Here is a 21,089-nt window from a genome sequence, read left to right as displayed (position 1 = left end):
CAACTGCAAGTTTTTGACAATTTCATATATAAAGCATCTCTTCAAACATGCAGAATTTCTTTTTTCACAAGTTACAAGAAATAATAATTCATATGATACATGGAAATAAACTCATGCTTATTTATTAAAATGACATTGTCCACATTAAGGCAAGTAATAAGGTTGTACAGTATAACCCAACTTTTTATTATACTCTTTACAAATTATTATGAAATTAAGCGTAACATCTGTTGCTACATTTGGATTAAATAGGATGGGAGAAACCATATTAAATACGGTTAATAATAGGACAGAAATCCAGAAAGGTTCCCTCTAAAACAAGCTCCCAATATCACAAAATTCATGGTTTTATAAGCAACTTAGTCACATACATGTATGTTCAACTGTATAACAGTGTTATGTCTTTTTCTGTTGTATTTGTGAGTATTGGTGAAGCAATATTTTTTTACAACCTGATGCCCCTAAAACATTTAAATTCCTAAAAACAGTAGGAGCACCAGGTATTCCAGGATTTGTTTTCAGTATTTGTCTCTGTCCCTCAAATTCCATTGACAAAATACTCTGACAGCTCCTGGGCAGCAACAGGACCTTGGGGCTTTAGAAACCTCAGACAGGCAAACTAGATCAGATGGCAGGTCAGCTCTTTCTCCCTTTGAGAGTCACATCCTATCCATTGAAAATCAAGGTTGCCAGCGTTCAAACTGTAAACATGAACACACACACAAAATCACACTTATACCTTTGACTGCTGAAGAGGAAACATTGCTTTCAACTGTACCTAACAGCTTGTGGGCTCATAGCAAGCTTGAGTTTGGAAATATAGAAAATTCAATTTCTGTTATTGTTCAGCCAAAGTATACTTTGTGACCAGTTCTTGTAAAATGTGAATTGTGTGATGGTGTGTCTCCAGATTGGTTTTGGCCTTTAGTCCTCTCAACTTTCATTGGGAGGTGTTTATTTTTATTTGTACTCGTTTTCAAATTGTGTATGCAAATAAATAAACTAAGCTAAACTATTACAAAAAATAATAATGAAATGAGAAATGAACGTGACTAATTAAAAGTAAATAAACCATTTTTGCTACAAAAAGAATAAATAAGTGCACAATAAATAAATAATGATAATAATAATATGTATTCATTTGTCTCCTTAGCCACTAATGTAGCTACAATGTAGCAAACACCAGACCGTGGTGTAGCCTGTAAGACACATTGAAGGGCTGAAATACCAAATCTAAGCGCACCAATCACAGCAGGCCAAAGCTCTGTCAGCCAATAGGAAGCCAGTAACGGTACCACGTTGACTCTTGTTTCATGACAACACAGGAAGATCAAGTTTGTGTGTTAAATAACAGTTTCGTCGTGTTAGCACATTGCCAGTGCTACTAAAACGACTTTATGAATGAATCTGAATATGGGATAGTATTGTCAGTTCACTGAATTCAGTTTATATCAAGTTTTAACGGCATGTTTCCGCTGAAATTGCTGGAGCAAATGACCAGCTCCGTGTCACATGTAAACATTGTATCTTTGATAGTTTTCTTGCTGGTGTATTATTTAGTTCGTTTTTATCAGAAACAACGGTACTTCGCAAATATCCCTCCAGGTCCCAAACCATGGCCTGTTGTCGGCAACTTCGGTGGTTTTATCATCCCTTCTTTCATCCAGAGGCGGCTAGGACGGCGCTCCGAGAGCGCCGACGTTATGAAAAACGCTCTAGTCATTTTAACGGAGCAAGCCAACATTTATGGTAACGTGTACAGCCTTTTTGTAGGGAGCCAGTTGATCGTTGTGCTTAATGGTTATGAAGTTGTCAAGGATGCTCTCTCCAACCATCCCGAGGTGTTCTCTGACAGGCCAGATATCCCTGCTGTCACTATCATGACTAAACGCAAAGGTAAGAAAGTGTTTGCATTAAAGAGGGTATTTATTCCCATGCATGTCAAAAACAGAGTGGCATACGCACACTCAGTTTTCTCTGTATTAAGTACACCTACACCTGCAGTAATTCAAGCAAATTCAGTTTTTGTTGAAACTTGAGAGTTGATTTGCCATGTTGGAGGCTGTTGTATATTTGAATTGTATTGATTTATGCAGAAGGTGTTTTTAATTTTAGTCCGCTCTCATTGATATCAGAAATGGGATGGGCAAATTGTTAGAAACATGTTTGAGTATTACCACAGTCAGACTAAAGGGATAAGATGCACATTTTCTCAGATGTATCTCAATACAATACTGACATGCCCATTCAGAATGTACACTGAAAGAGTTCTTGTGTTGCTGTAATTGGCCCCATTGTCGATAGTGACCAGAAGGAAATGTAAAATACATTTTAAACAAACATTCACAGCAAACGAAAACTGTTTCACTGTACATGTGAGCATGTGAATATTGTTTTAAGACAGACTTGAAAAAATGTGAACCTATTCTCAAACCTACAGGGGCAAAATGTTCTTACACTGTGTATACCTATTTCCTTCTAAGTTTCCATCAGATATAATGCACGCATCAGACTACACATGGCAGTTATATTATATTTCACACAGAGTCCCATAAATTCATGAGTACTCCGATGCTGAAGTGCTTCCTGGCCCAGGATTGCTGTGTGCCAGTTAGTTTGTGGTCATTTTGATTACACTGCAATATCATTTGTTTTGCTAGTCTAAAGATAATATGTGGAGTTGGCTCTTTAATGAGGAGTTTATGGTTTTGATGAGATGTATAGAAAATGCATGGCAGCAAGCACAGAAAACACTGTTTCACTCATAGTAGGACACATATGTAAACTGAAGCTTTTGAAATGTGCCTTTTTGTACATCATGGTTTGTCATATGATCAAAGTTTAAGAATACAGAAGTCGCCTTAAAGTCTCTATCAATTCAGTGTCTGTTGTGCTTGAGCACATATTCCCAAACAAATGACCACAAACTAGTTGCCATTCAGCAGACCTGGAGCTTTTGGGACTCCTGAAGGTCTGGGGTCCCAGGAGAGTTGTTGGCCTGTTCGTTATTCAGTCTAGAGTATAACCCAATACAGTTGGACAACACCACAAAGAAGCCTCCAACCATTAAGTTGAATCAGCACCTCCTTGAAACACACATTGCCAGGCTGTTGTATTTGACTCCATTTGTTTTATAGGAGTATGTCATATATTGTTGACTTGAGTGAACACATTTACAGTCATCAAAATAGCCTTAACTCATAGACAGGCTTCATTTACCACCCTGAATCTTAAACCTGGGCTATGCAGTAAACAGGTTGGGCAATAGCAAATAGAAATAAGTTTGGTATTCCAGATTCAAAGTTTCCTTGTAATATTTAGGCAAAGATAATATTGAAAAGGTGTAAAGGACAAAATAAGTCTTTCACACTATAAAATGTCAGAAACAATACAAGACAAGTATAACTGTGTGTTTATGGGTACGTTCACATGTGAAAACTGACTATACTGACCCGGACCTAAATGCTCTCTGTGTTGGGGTTAATGACCTGAAGCATAACTCATCTCTTTTCTGGTTTAATTAAAACTTAAGGAATTGTCTTCGCACCTTATGGGCCCATATGGAAAAAGCAACGCAAGTTCTGCCACACCATACTCCGAAATTTTGGCCTGGGGAAGTTGAGCTTTGAGCCATGCATCCTGCAAGGCCTGGCCACCATCAAAACAGAGCTGCTCCGACAGAATGAGACGTCCGGTGGTGCCGGTGTGAACCTGGCCCCGCTGATCAGCAACGCTGTGTCAAACGTCATCTGCTCAATGATCCTGGGTCAACGCTTCCATCATGAAGATCGCGAGTTCCGCACATTGCTGGACCTGATGGAGCGTGGACTGGAGATCTGTGTGAACAGCCCTGCAGTACTCATCAACATCTTTCCACTGCTGTACTATTTGCCTTTTGGGGTCTTCAAGGAGCTGAGGCAGGTGGAAGGAGACATCACATCGTTTCTGAAGAGGATTATTGCAAAACATCAGGAAACATTAGATCCTGAAAACCCAAGGGATCTTGTAGACATGTACTTGATGGAGATGTTGGCCCAGCAAGCTGCTGGAGAGAAGGACAGCAGCTTCACAGACGATTATCTCTTTTATATAGTAGGAGATCTCTTCATCGCCGGCACCGACACTACCGCAAATTCAATTTTGTGGATTCTGCTCTACATGGTGTTATACCCTGATATCCAAGGTAAATGTATAGCAACCGTCCATTCTAACCATCCTCTGCTACAGTGAATACTTACAGACCACTAAAATCTAGCACTTTGTGTAGTTTGCTTGTGCAGAACTGACCTCCACAGTGATGCTGGAGTGCTGTTGTGGGACACTCACCTGAGATATGTCCAATCAGATGCGATTTTGATAAAGTCATATTTATTTCTTATTATTTGCTCTCTAGAAAATTACCTCTGCTCAGAGTTCACATGGATAATATCCACTGGAGTTTTTATGAATAAAGAAAATAAAGAGTGTAGAAACAGCTAAAGATATGCACACACATTTTTTCACAAATCAACACAAATACTGTATAGGAATTAATTATGCAATGCATTTTCATTTCAATTAGTATAAATTACTCAGTAATATAAAATAATAACAAAATTAAATTACACAGTACACTTTGGGACATTCTTAAGCTGATATAAACCACAGATCTTGCTTTCTGCATAAAAAGGAAACTATTTTAGAGGAAAAGGGAATTGGAAATCTGCTGTGCTGGCAACCACAGCTCAAATACTTCCTAATTTTAGGACATCAAAATGTCTAGAACATTCATTTAACTATTTCTCCAACTGTTTCAGCAGATCAAGACACACATTTACTTCTGCATTTAATTCTTTGAAATTGTATTGATCATCCTAAGAAGTGTCCTGAAATCACACTTCGTTTTAGCTTCTGAGATTAGGACTTCATTAATCGTGCAGGAGTGATGTGCTTAATGTTGATTCTTTTGATTTTAGACATGGTCCAGGCAGAGATTGATGAGGTGGTGGGAAGACATCGGGGCCCATCTATGACCGATAAGGGAAGTTTGCCCTTTACTGAGGCCACCATCATGGAGGTGCAGAGATTAACTGTGGTGGTTCCTCTGGGTATTCCACATATGGCCTCCAAGACAACAGGTGAACTTAGACAACACCTATGACCTATTTTCACTAAATGCTCTGTTAATGGTCCACCAGCCAGATCTCTCAGACAATAATTGTCTCCCTTGGATAATAAAGATTTCTCATAATTTCCTGAGCTGATGGTATTGTAATGGGCCTTTTTCCCCCTCCAGTGTTCAGAGGCCACACTATTCCCAAAGGAACTGTTATTTTGCCCAATCTGTGGTCTGTCCATAGAGATCCCACTCTATGGGAAGACCCGGACGGTTTCAACCCAGCACGCTTCTTGGATGATGAAGGAAAGTTGCTCAGGAAGGAGTGCTTTATACCATTTGGCATTGGTATGCCATTCCTTTCTAAGGGCTACATAACTGAAACATTCATCATTAAATTTATATTAACTGTGTGTGCGCTCAGGATCTAATGATTTATTCCATATATCCCACAGGTCGCAGGGTGTGTATGGGTGAACAGCTGGCGAAGATGGAGCTGTTCCTGACGGTTACTAGCTTATTGCAGGCCTTTAAATTCAGACTCCCAGAGGGAAAGCCTCCTCCTCCTCTGCACGGACGCTTTGGCCTGACGCTGTCACCCTGCCCATACACTGTGTGTGTGAGCACTCGCCGTTGAAACACTGGAAGACTTGGTTTGAACAGATTTTCTATAAACAGGGTGCTCTTATGCCAAGGAAAAATGCTGGTAAACGTCTCGTGGAAAGACAATTCCAGGGGAGATATATTTTTTGAATAGAGTCTGGCTCCTCTGTATATGTAATTATTTTTTATTATTTATTAATTTCCAATTATTATCCATAATATTTCATTTTCAAGTACCCATCAGAAATGATCCAATGTGAGTATTACAATTACAATGATATGATCCAGATTTGCTGCAAATTCTCTCGATTAAGAATCAGGAAACAGTAAATGTTTTGTATATTTACATGACTATCAAGTAGTAATTCTGATGAATTAGCATAACTTTGTTTGTTATGTAATTAATTGATTAATAAGGCCAGTATTATGTGTTAGATGTCTTGGATTTTAAAAGGTACCTGCTGAATATCTGTATAGAAATTTTATCATTTCATTGTTTTAAGGTACATTCCACACATTTATAGAAATCACCACAAATCTGTCCATGTACTGTCCTTTATTAGAGCATAAGAGAAAGAGAGATTTCTTTTGTCCTAGATATTAAAGCTATATTTCCTGACAAACTCGATATGTGGATTATTGGCAAGCTGTCTATAAAAACCTTTCTTACTTACAATTACCACAATATATCTTGGGTTGAGAATGTATGTTATATTTTTGTTCTTTTCAGTGTTTTTGTTTTAAACATGTTTAGGATGGGGCTGTTGTAGCCCTGTGAAAATGAGATGAAGAATTGATAGAGGATATTCTTTCATCAGAACAGTGGGAGAAATAGTTAATGCTAAGTGTTGTAGCTTATCTATTGTTGAGAAATGGTACAGAATGACAATTAGGTTTTGGGTACAAAGTGCAATGTGAAATGGAGCCACTGCTCTGGAAACGCAGTATGTGCATCCATAAATATCAAGTCATTTTTTTCCCCATTCTGAAAAAACAAACTGACACCAAATCATCATTTTGGAAAAACAGTAGAAGTAAACCCATCAGAAGAGATAATTCTTAATAAAGGTGGGACTGTACTGACCAGGGGTGGGTTCTGGTATCCCAATGAAAATACATAATCATACCAAATAAAATGACTTTCCCTTGCAGGGAAAACCAGGACATTTTAGGCAGCTGTTCACAATGCGGTGCAGTGTTTAGAAACATACTACTTAAAATTAATTTCACTTACTATTAGTAGCTCAGTCAGGTGAAAGTTATGCAGGAAGCTCCCATCAGTTTCAAAGGTGGTGGCCGCACACAGCTCCATCCGCAGATACTGTTAACAGGAATCCAGGAAAGATTTGAAAAAGTTAAGAGTCTGGTTTGTGATTGGACTTTCATTGTCCAGTCAGATTCAAGGATAAAAAACTTGGACAAAATTTGTACCTGTAACAACAGTGTCAGTGTACATGCAGTTTTCTGTATCAGTACACACACATTAACAAATGCACTTCATCTTTCAGTGTCTTTGTGTAACCTCACCACTGATATCATTTGTGCACAGATTTTAATCACATCTTATTCATCATCATTTTTTTTCACATGTACAAACTTTAATTTTTTGTGATTTTAAAGGTTTACAAAGGTTGATTTACAATTACCAACTTCCGAATTATCTGTGAATATACATTTACAAGCTCAAAATCACTTGGACCCTACTTTGAGCACATACAGGTATAGGATGTAGCATCACAAAGACGGAATCAGAAAATAAGGTTTACTGCCAGGTAGGTTTTCACTTACAAGATATTTGGCTTGGTGTTAACTGGGGGTGACTGAACTGAAATTCTGGTCCTGACTCAGACAAACATGATAGGACAATTTGTTTTGATCATATAAGTTCTTCATATTCCAACATGTTAGGTCTGTTTTGTGTATAATAAATAGTAAGGATTGATATGAATATGCTAAAATAAATACAGTATGAATATTGGCATGAATATGCTGAGATATACACAATCTGAACACTAGTAACAGTATGAATGTTAAGAAATGTAAATGCAAGGAAATGAAGGGGGAACAACTAGAGTTATGATAAGAATTCAATGTACACACTACATAACCAATAAACACTACAAATATGGATACAATATAAAATACATAACCAATATAAGCAGTGGTATAACTGGTAAAAAAAATTACTATTATGGATCAGCAGTATGAACATGTATACAATGTGGGTCTGATATAATCAGTGGTATAGACAAGTCTTACTTGCAGAAGTGAATTATAGAGTTTTACTCACCTAGACCCTCCTCACAGTGTCTGTACACTCTGCTGTTGGTGTGGTGGGACCCCAGGGTGGGACAGGTGGAAGTGGTGTCTGATAAAGACAGGGTTATGCTGGAATCTCCTCAAAAATGTATGGGCCTAGTGCACTTTCAATCATGCCTGATCTCTTCACAGAAATGTAAGGTGGTTACAAAATGGTGAACCGATCGACGTATATTTACTCAGTCTACTGGATCCATACATCTCAATTTACAGTCATTAGTTATTAAATAAGCCTAAAGTTACTGATGTAACTAGGTGGGCGACAACCGGCAGGAACAGGCAAAATTCTACTAAACCGCTAAAACGTCTGTCGACAACATCACTATCATGCATTTATGCCACTTGAAATGTTTGTCGGTACGGTTCGTCATTAGTTGCACTAATGATACTTTTTGCTAAAGAGCCAACATTAGATGATACTCACCAGGCTTGGTGGGAGAAAGTTGCGAGCTTAGCATCAGCATCTCTTTACTTGTCAAGAGCTGTCTCCAGCGGTGGAAAGCCACACCCAAGATCCACTTGTGTTTTGCTTCTTTTCCTTGCCGTTGAACGTGGTTTCTTGTCGGAAGCGGCCCTTAGGGGAGCGTAATTTCAGTAGACATGAAGTTCTTGGTCATGACATCATCACTGTGGCACCTTCACACACTGTTGATAGTATTAATTAATTTTCTAAAAACATTTTCAAACTAAAATTCTGGCCAGATCTAACACATTACACCCTTTTAAGATAAAGCAAAATAATTGAGCCTAACTTCAAACACATTTCATGCATACATATTTTGATTTGCTTTTACAGTAATTACTAAAAGAATCTATCCTTAGGCCTTCCACATTATTACAGCCCATACCATTGAAACAGACTCTTTGCTAGTGGCTGTAGATGTTTGTTTCATAATGTTTGACACCAATTACACCAAGCAGCACCTCCACACCTGGGGGTTTCTCTAGCATGCAGTGTATGGTATATTATGTGCACATAATAACTCGTTTTGGCAGTGGCCTCTTTTTGTATAGTTTGTGTTTGCATGAATATGAGAATTTATTATTTATTATTAAGTACACAACAATAATCATTGTTATATGATATACCATTGCTGCTGTTGTATCAAGTATCAAGGAAATGAGATAGGAAATAATCCCAGACTATGGGTAATATGTCACCCAGCAACAGCTAATTTCACTCACCAGGATGGATCAAATGAACAGCCCAGCTGGGTAGTTCATTTAGGTATTCAAAAAAACAAACAAAAAAAAAAACACATAGTAAAATAAACCTTGCTAAACTTGAATATATGTGTATAAGGATTGTCCGTGAGACACAACCAGAAATGTTCAACTTGTGACACTTAACCTTTTACTATCATTAGCTGATTTGTAACTCCTGTGAATATGTGTGTGAAAGGTCACGGAAGTGTCTTCACGATCACGTGACCACCGACCTTCCTCCCACTTTTTTTTTTTCCGTGTGCCCGGGTCTGGATCTGTGAGCCTGTCCCGGAGTCCTGTAGCAGCCGGTCCACACACACATCATGGCTTTCTTTACCCACCAGATCTGCAGAGGTTTCTCGTCCTCGGCTGTGAGGAATGTTGTTATTAAACACGTGACGATCATCGGAGGTGGACAGATGGGTGCAGGAATTGCACAGGTACGCGGCGAAATGCCTCCGGAACGGGCTCTGCTTAGCCAAGTAGTTTAGCAGTTAGCTTCACCATAACTAGCCAGCTGACATGCTACAAATCAGACCAGGCGCTTCAAGTTTCGACTGTGTTATGTTATATAAGGTTACTAAATATTAAAGCATCCGGATTGGGATCGGGGCTTGTTCCGCTTAAACAGCTGTGCGTACAATGTGCAAACAAAACAAGTTGTCATTGACGTTTACCTGAAGTGAAAACCCTGCCTAACATTAGTGCTGCAACCACGATTCATTATTGATTAACCTGACTTTATTTATCTTCACTAAAAGGATAAATTATCTATATATAGTATGACAGCTGCATATATACAAACAGTTTTACCTACATGTATTCAGCCATACATGAAAACAAAGTAAACGAGCGGTAGGAAGCTAATATCCCATGAATATTAAACCTGAAGGTATGACTAACTGAATTACACTAAACAGAAATAGTCAAGGTCAGAGAGACTATTGTATAATAATTGGGGAAAAAAGAAAAGATATATATATTCCGACAGCAATGTCCAACAACCAACATTATTATTGGGAATTCACCAGTGTGTGTTTTAAGTTTGAGTCTCACAATAAGGCACCTCTGTATCTGAATGAAAATTGATACAACTGCCATTGAATGCCTTCTGGTTATTATCTTGGCTAATCGTTTTGTCTATAAAATGTCATAAACTGTGAAAAAGCCTGGTACAATTTCCCAAAGTGAAGGTGATGTGTTTAAATGTCTTAAATCATATCTGACCAGCAGTCCAAAACCCAAAGATGCTCAGGGGTTACTGCCATGTAGGACAAAAGAAACATCAAATCTTCACATGGGGTCATTGAGATCAAACAACTCCCTGATGATCGGCCTAAAACTTTGCACAGTACTGCCTTTGAAAAGAATTTCAGTTTATGAATCATTACATTAAGATGCCATTTTGTTGCATATCATATAACTACAAAAGCCAATAGCAGCCAATGGTACTTTTAAAAACAAGTTTTACATTTCCTTGATAGTGAATGGTTTTCTTTTCTCACAGCACAATCACCGATTGTTTCCATCAGGAAGCTAGAAATATTTCACTTGTCTGTAAATGCATTTGTTTCCTTGTGGTGTAACACAGACAAGACAAAACTCATGAAGGATTCAGTTGAAATGCATGCAGGGAATATTAGAAGATACAGATCTTTGCCACAAGGTGTCACCCTCCGTATTTGGTCTTGAGTAATCTACTATAGGAGAATGTGAGCTGCCCCAAATACATACCACATGCTTACAGACCACAGTTCTGAGTCTCACAGTATACATGTTGTCATGTGGTGTTTGTCGTTTTTATACCAAAAAAAAAATGAAAGTACTAACTTTTGTATTGATACTATTATTGTTAGTTTTTTCTGTGATCTTCATCAGGCTTTTTCACCACCACTCTCGATGTGTACCGCCATATCCTTTTGTGCATTGCACTCTACATCAACCGCACACTCAGAAATCAGCTGTTTTTTATTAGTATGCAGCTGTGCTATAAAGTCAGTGAAGACTTTAAAGACAGGCAACAGTGGCTGTCGCTATTATCTGCTGCAATTACACAGAAAGAGCTTCAACAAACTAACACCTGCATCACCTTATTTGCTCCCACCTCAACATCACTGACAAGTTGTGGCTGTATTTTAAGTTGTCGTGAACTCATCTCCTTCTGGAAGGTTGCTGCATCGACGGGCCACTCGGTGACGCTGGTGGACACAAATGACGACATCCTGAAAAAGTCTGTCAAAGGAATCGAAGGGAGCCTTAAAAGAGTGGTCAAGAAGAAGTACGCTGATAAGCCAGAGGTGAGACGCAGTAGATCAACAACCAGGTCACTGCTAGAGTGAAATGTGTGCAATTAATGGGCAATATTGTGTTCGGTTTGTTTCAGGCAGGTGAAGAGTTCATCCAGAAAGTCTTGCAAAATGTTTCTACCTCGACAGACGCTGGATCTGCTGCGCAGAGCTCGGATCTTGTGTTGGAGGCCATTGTGGAAAATCTAAAAATCAAGCAGGATCTCTTCGGTCGTCTTGACAAGCTGGCACCGCCGTAAGCACTGTCCCCTTTCTGCTCTATTCATTAGCTATAAGTGTTAGATCGGAAAAAGAGTGTGGCCTCAGTGTGGCATCATGACTGTGCAATCACGTGGCAGGAAATGCCGAGAGGATTTCACACCAACCAGAAGCTGCATGTTCTGCGTTTTATATGCTTCAGTGTGTGCTGTTATCTAAAGCATGTTTCCACTTCAGTTATCAGTATTTAAAAAGACCGAATCAACTCTTCTAAATTTCCCAAACACTAGAGGGATGAGAGCAGATGTTACATTTGGATAATGAAAGGAAATAAAGTGCTGAAAGGCTCACATCTGCTTTTAGTATATGTGCTGCTTACTGCTCGTTTTTCTGCACTTCGCATTTTAGACACACCATCTTCGCCAGCAACACATCCTCCCTGCCTATCTCTGACATCGCCAGCTCCACCAACCGGCTGGACAGATTCGGCGGCCTCCACTTCTTCAACCCGGTCCCTATGATGAAGCTTGTAGAGGTAGGGCCCCGAAAAAATAAATAAATAAATAAATCAGTGTTTATTTTTATTTATTTGTCTTCTTCAGATCAAACAGTGTGAACTGCAGCGCCCACTAGAAAACAGACAGATGTGAGAGTGGAGATGACTTCTTATCTAACTCTCTGAAAAAGCAAATGAGTGAATTTTCAAGAATTGTCAAAAGCATCGCTTAAACTACCAATAATTAAGTTACAGAGGACGGCTCTCGCATGCAGAGCTCACCACCTCCATGCTTTTAACACATTATTTGGACCATTATTCGACAAGAGATTAATAGAATATACTGATTCAGATTAATACTGATTGAACACTTGGGGCTTTTGCTTCTTCAGAGGGAAATACTGAGAATTGAAAAATGCCCCGAATATAATTTAATAAAGTGTCACAGGCTGGTGTGGTGTAGACGGTGAGATTCTTAAATCATTTAAGATCAGTAAAGGCATTATACAGCTGTCTAATGGCAGCAACACTTAAGTATTGATCTTCCACAGGTCATTGGAACCTCAGCAACAAGCCAAGACACTTTTGATTCCCTCCTGAACTTCAGCAAAATGCTTGGAAAAACACCCGTGTCCTGCAAGGTAAGATTTGCCGCCTGATTTCTTTACAGCTGTAGTCTCTCGCAGAATATATCAAACGGCCCACTCAGCAGAATCCAACGTCTCTCCACTCAGGATACACCAGGATTCATTGTAAACCGCCTGCTTGTTCCTTACATAATGGAGGCCATCCGGTTGTATGAGAGAGGTGTGTATACCTGCATGACCACCGAATGTCTCCACAGTGAAATTGCCATAGAAGTATATAGGGGATGATTTATCAAGTGTCCATTACTTTTTTTTTTTCTGGGTGGGAATTTTAATTGGAAATGTAAGACTATAAAAGAATCTTGGCGTCAAGTTGCATGGATCAAATTCAGTATTGCTTATCAATTTTAATTTCTGAATGATTTCTGCATGTTTACGTTGTTTTTTTGTTCCTCTGTCTTCTTCCTCAGGTCATGGATCTAAAGAGGACATTGATATTGCCATGAAACTTGGTGCTGGTTATCCCATGGGACCCTTTGAGCTCTCGGACTATGTAGGACTAGACACAATGAAATTCATTATGGATGGTGAGTTGAAGTATGTGGGGGGGGGGCGGAAGTGACTTTAATTTAAAACTGACTGCCAGTGGTAAGATGACATCACAGTAAGCAAGGAAAAACAACACTAACTTGAAAGAACTGATATATTAAATGTAGAATCTCATTGCGTTCTATTATTGCATATGTTTAGGTTGGAGTGCAAAGGATCCCCACAACCCACTCTTTGCCCCGAGTGAATTGCTGAACAAGTTGGTTGCGGAGGGCAAATATGGCAAAAAGACGGGAGAAGGATTCTACAAGTACAAGTAATGAAGTTTTGCAGCGTTTCTGGTTTTGTGTGGAGGACGTCGATCTGGAACGAGTCAGAAAATGAACCATCCAAGAGGGACTAATAAGAAAAACGGAAATAGAAAAAGTGCCTGTGCCTTCTACATGAAAGGTCAACTTTTGTCTGTCAGTCCATTTTCTTATGTATTTATCCACTGAATGACATTTTTGTGTGTGTGGAGATTAAACGAAATGAAATTTAAAAAAGATTTTTGAACACTTTGTTGAAGTGACTGTTTTGCAGATGCACATAAAAATCAGGTTGACAATGCCGCTTATATCTACCAGCATCAGTTCAGAAATAGCGCAAATTTTATTGAATAGGACCTGAAGCATTTCTTTCAGCTTAAATTGAATGTGCCACACAGGTCAATGCTATGGAAAGTAACTTTGACAGTTTGAATAAAACAATTCAACTGATTACTTACAGCAGCTATAACCAATTTTATAATAATGTATCAAATGAAATGTGAAACTGGTTGCTCATAGTGGTGGACCTATAGAAAATAATCATGCGAATTATCTGCAGCAGCCCTCGGCTTTACTTGGCGTCATAGTGAGTTTCAGCTCGCTGTCCGAGCCGCCACTTCACTGCCCTGGTGCACCACCACCACTCTTAAGTTGTAAAAACCAACTTTATACCACCCGCTCAGCACTAAACAACAGACTGACAGTAGTTGGTGAACTCGGTAGCCAACAAGCCAGAAGGACATTGAATTAGCAACAAGTTCATCAGATCAACGTTCAAGATGTTGACATGTCAGTGTTCACAACTTGCTCCCCCAAGTAGCTGAAAAAAATCTGATACGGCAACTTTAAAATTCCCTTCCATGATGATTTAAGTCAGAAAACACCCTGCTTTGAAGAATATTTTCTGTCTGGTATTGTTTCTCCACAATAAAAAAAATCCCTCAATTATGTCTATTCTGTTTCAGCAAAAAATAAATAAATCACTCATGCAAATATTGTTCATTTCAAAAGTTGAACTTTGGGCACAAGATGTCTCCTGCTTCACTGAAAGGTCCAGTCTCAGTGTTTGTGCACTTGTGTGTCCACATGACAGTTGAGTAAACTGCATATTTGATTTACTGCTGGCCTCCGGATTAGTTGTAATAGCGCAAAATCATGATCTTAAACTGAGATTTATAAAAAAAAAAAAAAAAAAAAAATAAAAAAAAAGGCACAGAGAAACTTCAGCAGATGAATGTGAAAACAACTGTCAAACTCACATAAATCATTCTGCACAGTGAAACACCCAAGTGAAGAAACAATAAATATGCAGACCACATTTATGAGTGGAGGAGCCTCATACCATGTACTACATACTATAAAGGTATAATGTAATTCATATTGTAATTCTACTATTGCAGCTTCTGCCAGTGTTAAAGGGTTATTTGGGGCTTTGTAAATAAAACTGACTTGAATGCACAAATCGAGTCATTTGTCATGTGCTTTTATAAAGCATCTCAAACTTCAGGAATGTTTGGTCTTACCCTCTTGGTTTCTTCAAAATGTCCTGTTAACCAAACAAAAACACAAGGTGGCGCTGGTTTACTTGAAATGGGGACATTCAAGAGACAATTCAGGTTTGTCTATACAGGACATTTTCCTTTGATCTTGGGTCTTTCATCAAAAATGTTGTTTACTTAAAAAAAGTTGATCGTTACCTCAAGAGTTTTTATTGAGTTTTTCAGAATCTTTTTTTAAAAAACACAAATCATCTCATTCCCCGGTTGAAAGATTTGAATGCTCAGATGATATACGCTTCATTATCATTGCAATAATACTGTACAAATGTAGCCCTGAGCATTGTATGTTTTTGGAGTTTTAATTATTGAAGTTGAATTTTTTAAGTTGTATTGAATGTGTTTTACCTGCTTCATACTGCCAGTGGATACTTTAATCTCCAAGGATGACACACAGACTGTAACATCTGGCATTTTCCAGCTCTGGTCTTTCCACCACACAAGTGATCACATGAGCCAATGGTGCCTTTTTATTTTTCCTTAAAAAATAAACAAAAACAAAACAAAAAACAAAACAAAAAACCAAAACATGTTGGAACAGTTCAAATATGACCACTTGGGAAGCAAAATGCTCTACCAAGATGACAGTGACCCAGAATATGATAATAAAAAAAGGAATTCATCAAGTAATACTAAAATAGAGCAATAAAATCAAAATGTTACAGAGATGCTTGCATGGAATAAACAACATGGCTAAAGACCACACTATTAGCTACCAGAGAGAAAAGACAAAGGTCCATTGCAATAAAAGAAAGACTGCCAAGTGCTGGGGTAAATATATATATCTGCTTCATTTGTCATGTTTTAGAACAATAAAATATAGGCCTCTGAGCTATCACTCTCGCCTTTGTCCTAATGTTGCCTGCAAAAATACCAAGAAAATTGACATATCCTGACAGTTTTAAAAAGTACACATACTGAGCATTATTTTACATCTGAGCAAGACTCGAGGTCACTATTTGTTACAAATAGTTATCAAAAGAAGCCTTAAGTTTTAATTTTCTGCAAGACGCTTCAACAAGAAAAATGGCTTTCCTGTGTCCAAAGCTTATTTTCATATAGACCACTATATAAAAAAACAATATTTAAAAAAAAAAAAAAAGGAAAAAAAAAAAAAAAAAAAAAAAAAAAAAAAAAAAAAAAAATCACTAAAATATACACCGAGAAATTGAAACAAGGGTTCAAGATACAAAAAAGCATTCAAAATCAAAATTCAGTCTAAAATGAAAAGCAAATCAAATTGTTGATCCTTTTTTGCACCAACTGGTCAGCAACAAACTACAATGGCGTCTTGAGGACGTTTCTTAGACAAGATGAGATCCCTCCATCCTCCTTAGTGCAGTCTAAAAAGAGGTGTTTGGTCAGTCGGGCGAAACCCCAAATGGTCTCAAAAATCCAGTGAGAGAGCGAGAGAGAGAGAGGGGAGGGGGTTTTCAGGGAGTGAATGTAGGCCTAATAAACTATACAAAGGAACAGAGATGACAAATAACTTACAATAACTTAGAAACAGGTGTTTGGAGAGTTTGGGCGGTGCAGGGGAGAAGTTTGTGCGCACATCAAAATTGCTGCTGTTTTTCAGTGCAGTGCCTTGGATTGCAGTAAAGCTGATTTGTAAAGGAAACTGACAAAACACAGACGTCAAATTGATGCTTTCTGGGTTTTCGGTGCGAGAACGTGGTTTTCGTGAGGGTGCTCCTACTAATCATGATTGTCTTGTTCAGTTCAGTGTCTCTACAGCAGGCGCCTTCAGGAAGGGAGTAGAGTCAAACAGTGAAGTGTTTTTGGTGGTGGTGGCATGTGACTGTGTTGAAGGAAAGGGAGTAGGGTTAGGTGGGGGAGGAAAGGGAGGGAGGGAGGGAGGGAAGGGGGTCCTCTGAGAACTGGAGGCTTCAGTTTGGAGATTTAAGGGTCTTCATGGAATCTAACAGGCCTCCATCTCTAGCAGAGGGCCCGTAGCTGCTGCCTTCGCTTTGCATGTGGAGAAATTGTTCCGTTTTCCTCCTGAAGAAGAAGAAGAAAAAAAACAAAAAAAAAAACAACACAGATTAGAACAAAAGAAAAAACGATCAATCAACTGCACAAACTATGAACTAACTGCATCTGTATACAAAAAGGAAAATCTGCTGATTTTCCATGGGAAAAAAAAATTGTTTTTGAAACACATCAGCAACCCACACTAAAACACGGGTCACATTCACGTCACATTAACCAAAACCAGACATATCAAGATGAATCAGAATGACTCAAAAGTGTCTCAGCATGCAAGCATTCCTCCCCACATCAGCAAAGGACAAATTACAAGCATTACCGTCTACATAATCAATCTTTTTTTCTTTGTCCTTAATGTTACAGCTGATTGAATGAAAGCCCGAGTGTTGAGCCAAGCACTGAACTACAGAGGGGCTATAGGTCAGTGACAGGATGTGGGCTGGTCTGGCTTTGATCTAGTCTGACATGGGGGTTGCCGTGACCCAGCTGGCAATGCTACGCTCCTCTGTGCCCTCCCCTGACTCACTCACTCCTCCTCTCACTCTCTCAAGGCAAGCACCCAATTGTGTAGCTTCTGGTTGACATTTAGGCCGCCGCTGCAGGTGGGCGATGGGAAAACAAGATGAGGAAATACTCTTCGCACAGGAGGATCACCACATTGACCCAGCCGGTTAAAACTAGCAAGAGTTCATGAAACTATAGATGGTAATTATCTGAACCAAAGCAGTCCAGGTGCAGGTTGCTGCTGTGGTGTAAAAATGTTACCTGACTGCTCAATCCACTTCACAGGACTCTCATGAAATTGGCCCCTTTCCCTGACAGGGAAATTGTTTGTCAAGCTGCAAAAGTGTTCTTTTCCCTCTCGTGATCCGGGCTTGAGCTAACATAACAGAGTTAGCTTCAGTTATTGACAAGCCAAGGAGAGTTATTTTAGACCAGAGCAGCATCAAATAGAATCTGTGATCAAAGTGGAGAGACAGAGGTGGATGGATGCCTCCTGCGACTAAAAAGATGGATGTTTTGTGAAGGCGAAAAAAAGGAAAAGAAACGGTATTAGTTTGCCTCTCCCTTGTGGCAAAGCCAAGAGTGTGTTTTTGTAGGAGAGAAGTCAGCTGAGCCCTGCTGCTCGCTGCATCTTAACACTCAAACACACACAAAAACACACGCACGCACGCACGCACGCACGCACGCACGCACGCACGCACACGCACACACACACACACACACACACACACACACACACACAGACACACAATCCTGCAGACTGCTTTACCACATGTGGATAAAAGGGAACAGGACAGAGGCCACCTTTCCCGAGGAGAGCTGACCCTGAGCTGCACAGAGCAGAAACTGAAAGGAGCACAGCGCTGAGAGAGCCCCTGTCGCTTTTATTTACCTCCGCCGCCCTCCCTCTTTTCATCCCAGGATCTCAAAGCGGGCCCGCACGCCCGGTACTGCACCCTGTTTCCTGGGGAGCATTTTTCCTTCCCCCACCACAGACATGAAAAGCGCTGGCCTTCCTGCCTGGGGAAGAGGCCTGAGGGGCTGCGGGCAAGAAGTGTGTGTGTGTGTGTGTGTGTGTGTGTGTGTGTGCATGAGTGTGTTTCCAAAAAAAAAAAAGGGTTGGTGGTAACAGCAGGGATGTGTGCTTGCGTGGTGGTTGGTTGTAGGGGGCAGCAGGCCAGCGCTTCACAAGGTCCAGCCGACACAAACACTGAGATTCAGGAGCAACTTGACCCCTCCTCTCCTCTCCCCTCACCTCCCTCCTCCTCCTCCCCCTCCCTCTACATTAGTGCTCAGGAATGCCGGCTGGAGTTTTTTTTGTTTTTTTTTTGCAGGAAATGAAACGCTCCTCTGTTCAGACGGCTAGCGAAGGTTTAGTCTTCCCCCTTCTCTCTCCCCCAATTCCTTTCCCTCTACGGGACGGAGGGAGGGAGGGAGGGAGAGGGGAGGGGGAAGGAGTCGGACAAGCTCTCGCCCAGCTTTTGAAGTGTGGGAGGTTAAGATAACTGGCACAGCCTCGCGTCTCAATCGCCGCTTTCACCTCCCAGGCCAAATCAAAGCGCCCGCAGCTGGGGCCCACCCGCCTTATAGCCCCTTAACCTCCAAACCCACCGACCCACCCACCTCCTCAGCTCCCTCCCTCCTTCCTTACACGGAGCTCTGGGGTTTCTTTTGGTGCCATTAAAAAGGAAAACACCGCCGACAAATTACTCTAAAAATAAGCCAAGTGGAGAGAGGTGTCTCCAACACAGGCTGACGTGCAGACTTTACCATGGCAGAGAGAGGACGGGAGATTTGGAGGACATAAGAGAGGGAAAGACTAATGGGAGAAGGAGAGAAACGCAAGTGAAGAAAGCTGTTTTGAAGGATGATTCCTGTTTATTACAACTTGGGTCTTATTTTCATGGTTTCATTCTTTATCGGTTATGACAAGATTGTACTCGCCAAGTTAATTGAGAAGTGGGAACATGATGACACTGCTAAAAACTAGTCCGAGGGTTTGTATACAACCTGCCTGACTGTCACACTGCACATATTTCTTGCCCCATTGGACTTCCTTTGAGCAATCTCGCCCCGTTATCAGATCTCAGCAAGTAGGAAAGATAACCAAAATTAAAAAACGGCAAGTTTGAGTTCTGTGTTGTAATAAACTGGAATTATCCTTTAACTGTCAGGTCAAAGTCAGGGCACGAAAATACTCTGAGGCTGCAAATATTTTCATTATCCTTGAATCTGTCAATTATTTTCTCAACTGTTTGGTTGCTTACTCTAGAGATGGACAGAAAAAAAATTAAAATGCACATCACAATTTCTCAACATCCAGAGCAAGAAATGGCTTGTTTTTGTAAACAGTAGAAAAACCCCAAGAAGATAGTCAGAAACAGAAAAGCAGCTAAAACCACTGAATGTTAAACTGTCAATGAAACAATGAATTAACTACCCAACTTGTCTGACCCTCGACCAATACAATCAGCACATGTGACAAGAACCATAATTGGTTAACGAAACAGAAACAGGACCAACTAAATAAACCAATCCAACCTAATCTGACAAGGATGAAAGCGGAAACTGGTGGCCCTCTTATTTCAACCTGAGATCCGATAAAAAAAAAAAAAAAAGTGCCAACTCTTTGTTACATCATACACTGAGGTCAGGCTAACAGACCATGAGCTCTAGTAAGGAAATGTCCACACATTTAGATTAGAGTCTGAGTGTGGTGACAGGTCTTGGCAGTGATCGCACAGCTGGCTCTGGTGACACCTTTTCAAAGAAACTTCTTCTCTATAAAATTGTGGTAGTGCCGCTCTTAGAGACAAGGGGAAAATAAAACAGGCAAGGCAATAAAAAAAAAAATAGGCACCTGAAAGAGAAGGCGATGTCTTAAACAAAAATGCTGTGCACTGTCAGCACTTTCTTCAGCTCTGAGACATTCAACATAAAAGAAATCACCACTTAAGAAAAGCTTTGAAATTTTTAACATCCAATCAAAAGGGGGGCTCAGGGGGGCTGTATCTTTACCACAGGGGCTATCAGCAACTAACCAGTTAGCCAGGAGGAGCTGAAACTAAAAGGGTGAAGAGAAAGAGGAGGAAAGACTGTTAAATATTGGAGAGTAGGGAAGGGTGGAGACTGGTTGTGGTCAAAAGGGGAAAAGGGGAGGGTGGGGGGGAGTCATCAAAACCCCAAACCTCAGGCATGTGTGGGTGAGACTAGGGGAGCATGGGAGGGTGTGGATAGGAGAGGGGGGAGGTAGTGGGAGGCGTTGCCCACATCTGAGGCGGCATCGCTGGGGGCCTGGGCAGCTGAAGTCTGGCCGTGTGCCCCCGCACAGCTCAGTCTGAGCCGCTGCAGGCTGGGGGATGTCAGGAGGTGG

The 21,089-nt window shown here is 40.2% G+C and overlaps 3 protein-coding genes and 1 long non-coding RNA gene across 8 annotated transcripts in view; 2 read left to right on the top strand and 2 right to left on the bottom strand.

Annotated features, from left to right (window-relative positions):
- Positions 1 to 106: 106 nt before the first annotated feature.
- On the bottom strand, positions 107 to 9,459 carry LOC111671168 (uncharacterized). 3 transcript variants are annotated; one of them, XR_002761915.2, is made up of 5 exons: positions 9,203 to 9,459; positions 8,442 to 8,662; positions 7,989 to 8,066; positions 6,933 to 7,019; positions 107 to 3,945 (listed from the first exon to the last, which is right to left on the bottom strand). It is a non-coding gene; the product is annotated as an uncharacterized LOC111671168 (long non-coding RNA). The 3 variants fall into 3 exon arrangements; XR_015438590.1 differs by having other exon boundaries at positions 7,989 to 8,020; XR_015438589.1 differs by having other exon boundaries at positions 8,442 to 8,591.
- cyp2u1 (cytochrome P450, family 2, subfamily U, polypeptide 1) lies at positions 1,467 to 6,321 on the top strand. The gene is made up of 5 exons (XM_023428189.2): positions 1,467 to 1,896; positions 3,533 to 4,183; positions 4,956 to 5,117; positions 5,276 to 5,443; positions 5,551 to 6,321. Exons 1-5 carry the CDS (start codon positions 1,467 to 1,469, stop codon positions 5,730 to 5,732), a joined length of 1,593 nt encoding a protein of 530 aa, XP_023283957.1. The 3' UTR covers positions 5,733 to 6,321.
- Positions 9,460 to 9,470: 11 nt separating the features above from the next.
- hadh (hydroxyacyl-CoA dehydrogenase) lies at positions 9,471 to 13,904 on the top strand. The gene is made up of 8 exons (XM_023428200.2): positions 9,471 to 9,663; positions 11,392 to 11,520; positions 11,607 to 11,764; positions 12,136 to 12,262; positions 12,775 to 12,864; positions 12,958 to 13,030; positions 13,281 to 13,397; positions 13,561 to 13,904. Exons 1-8 carry the CDS (start codon positions 9,547 to 9,549, stop codon positions 13,677 to 13,679), a joined length of 930 nt encoding a protein of 309 aa, XP_023283968.1. The 5' UTR covers positions 9,471 to 9,546; the 3' UTR covers positions 13,680 to 13,904.
- A 1,766-nt stretch (positions 13,905 to 15,670) lies between these two features.
- Positions 15,671 to 21,089, bottom strand: part of lef1 (lymphoid enhancer-binding factor 1) — a 44,175-nt gene continuing 38,756 nt past the window's right edge. For all 3 annotated transcript variants that reach the window (XM_023428196.2, XM_023428198.2, XM_023428199.2), the window contains exon 11: positions 15,671 to 17,224. The gene's annotated coding sequence lies outside the window, so the exon portion shown is untranslated. The remainder of the gene's footprint in view (positions 17,225 to 21,089) is intronic.

This window comes from Seriola lalandi, unplaced genomic scaffold, assembly GCF_002814215.2.
Source record: "Seriola lalandi dorsalis isolate HSWRI2012SDOR001 ecotype SW California unplaced genomic scaffold, Sedor1 jcf7180002054872, whole genome shotgun sequence".
In the NCBI taxonomy this organism is placed as follows: Eukaryota; Metazoa; Chordata; class Actinopteri; order Carangiformes; family Carangidae; genus Seriola; species Seriola lalandi.
This window is presented reverse-complemented; position numbering and strand designations above follow the sequence as displayed.

Coding starts and splice junctions, on each gene's coding strand:
- cyp2u1 (XM_023428189.2), top strand. CDS start 1,467: ATGTTTCCGCTGAAATTGCTGGAGCAAATGACCAGCTCCGTGTCACAT. Junction 5,118..5,275: donor TATGGCCTCCAAGACAACAG/GTGAACTTAGAC, acceptor TTCCCCCTCCAG/TGTTCAGAGGCCACACTATT. Junction 5,444..5,550: donor CTTTATACCATTTGGCATTG/GTATGCCATTCC, acceptor TATATCCCACAG/GTCGCAGGGTGTGTATGGGT.
- hadh (XM_023428200.2), top strand. CDS start 9,547: ATGGCTTTCTTTACCCACCAGATCTGCAGAGGTTTCTCGTCCTCGGCT. Junction 11,521..11,606: donor AGTACGCTGATAAGCCAGAG/GTGAGACGCAGT, acceptor GGTTTGTTTCAG/GCAGGTGAAGAGTTCATCCA. Junction 13,031..13,280: donor CATCCGGTTGTATGAGAGAG/GTGTGTATACCT, acceptor CTTCTTCCTCAG/GTCATGGATCTAAAGAGGAC.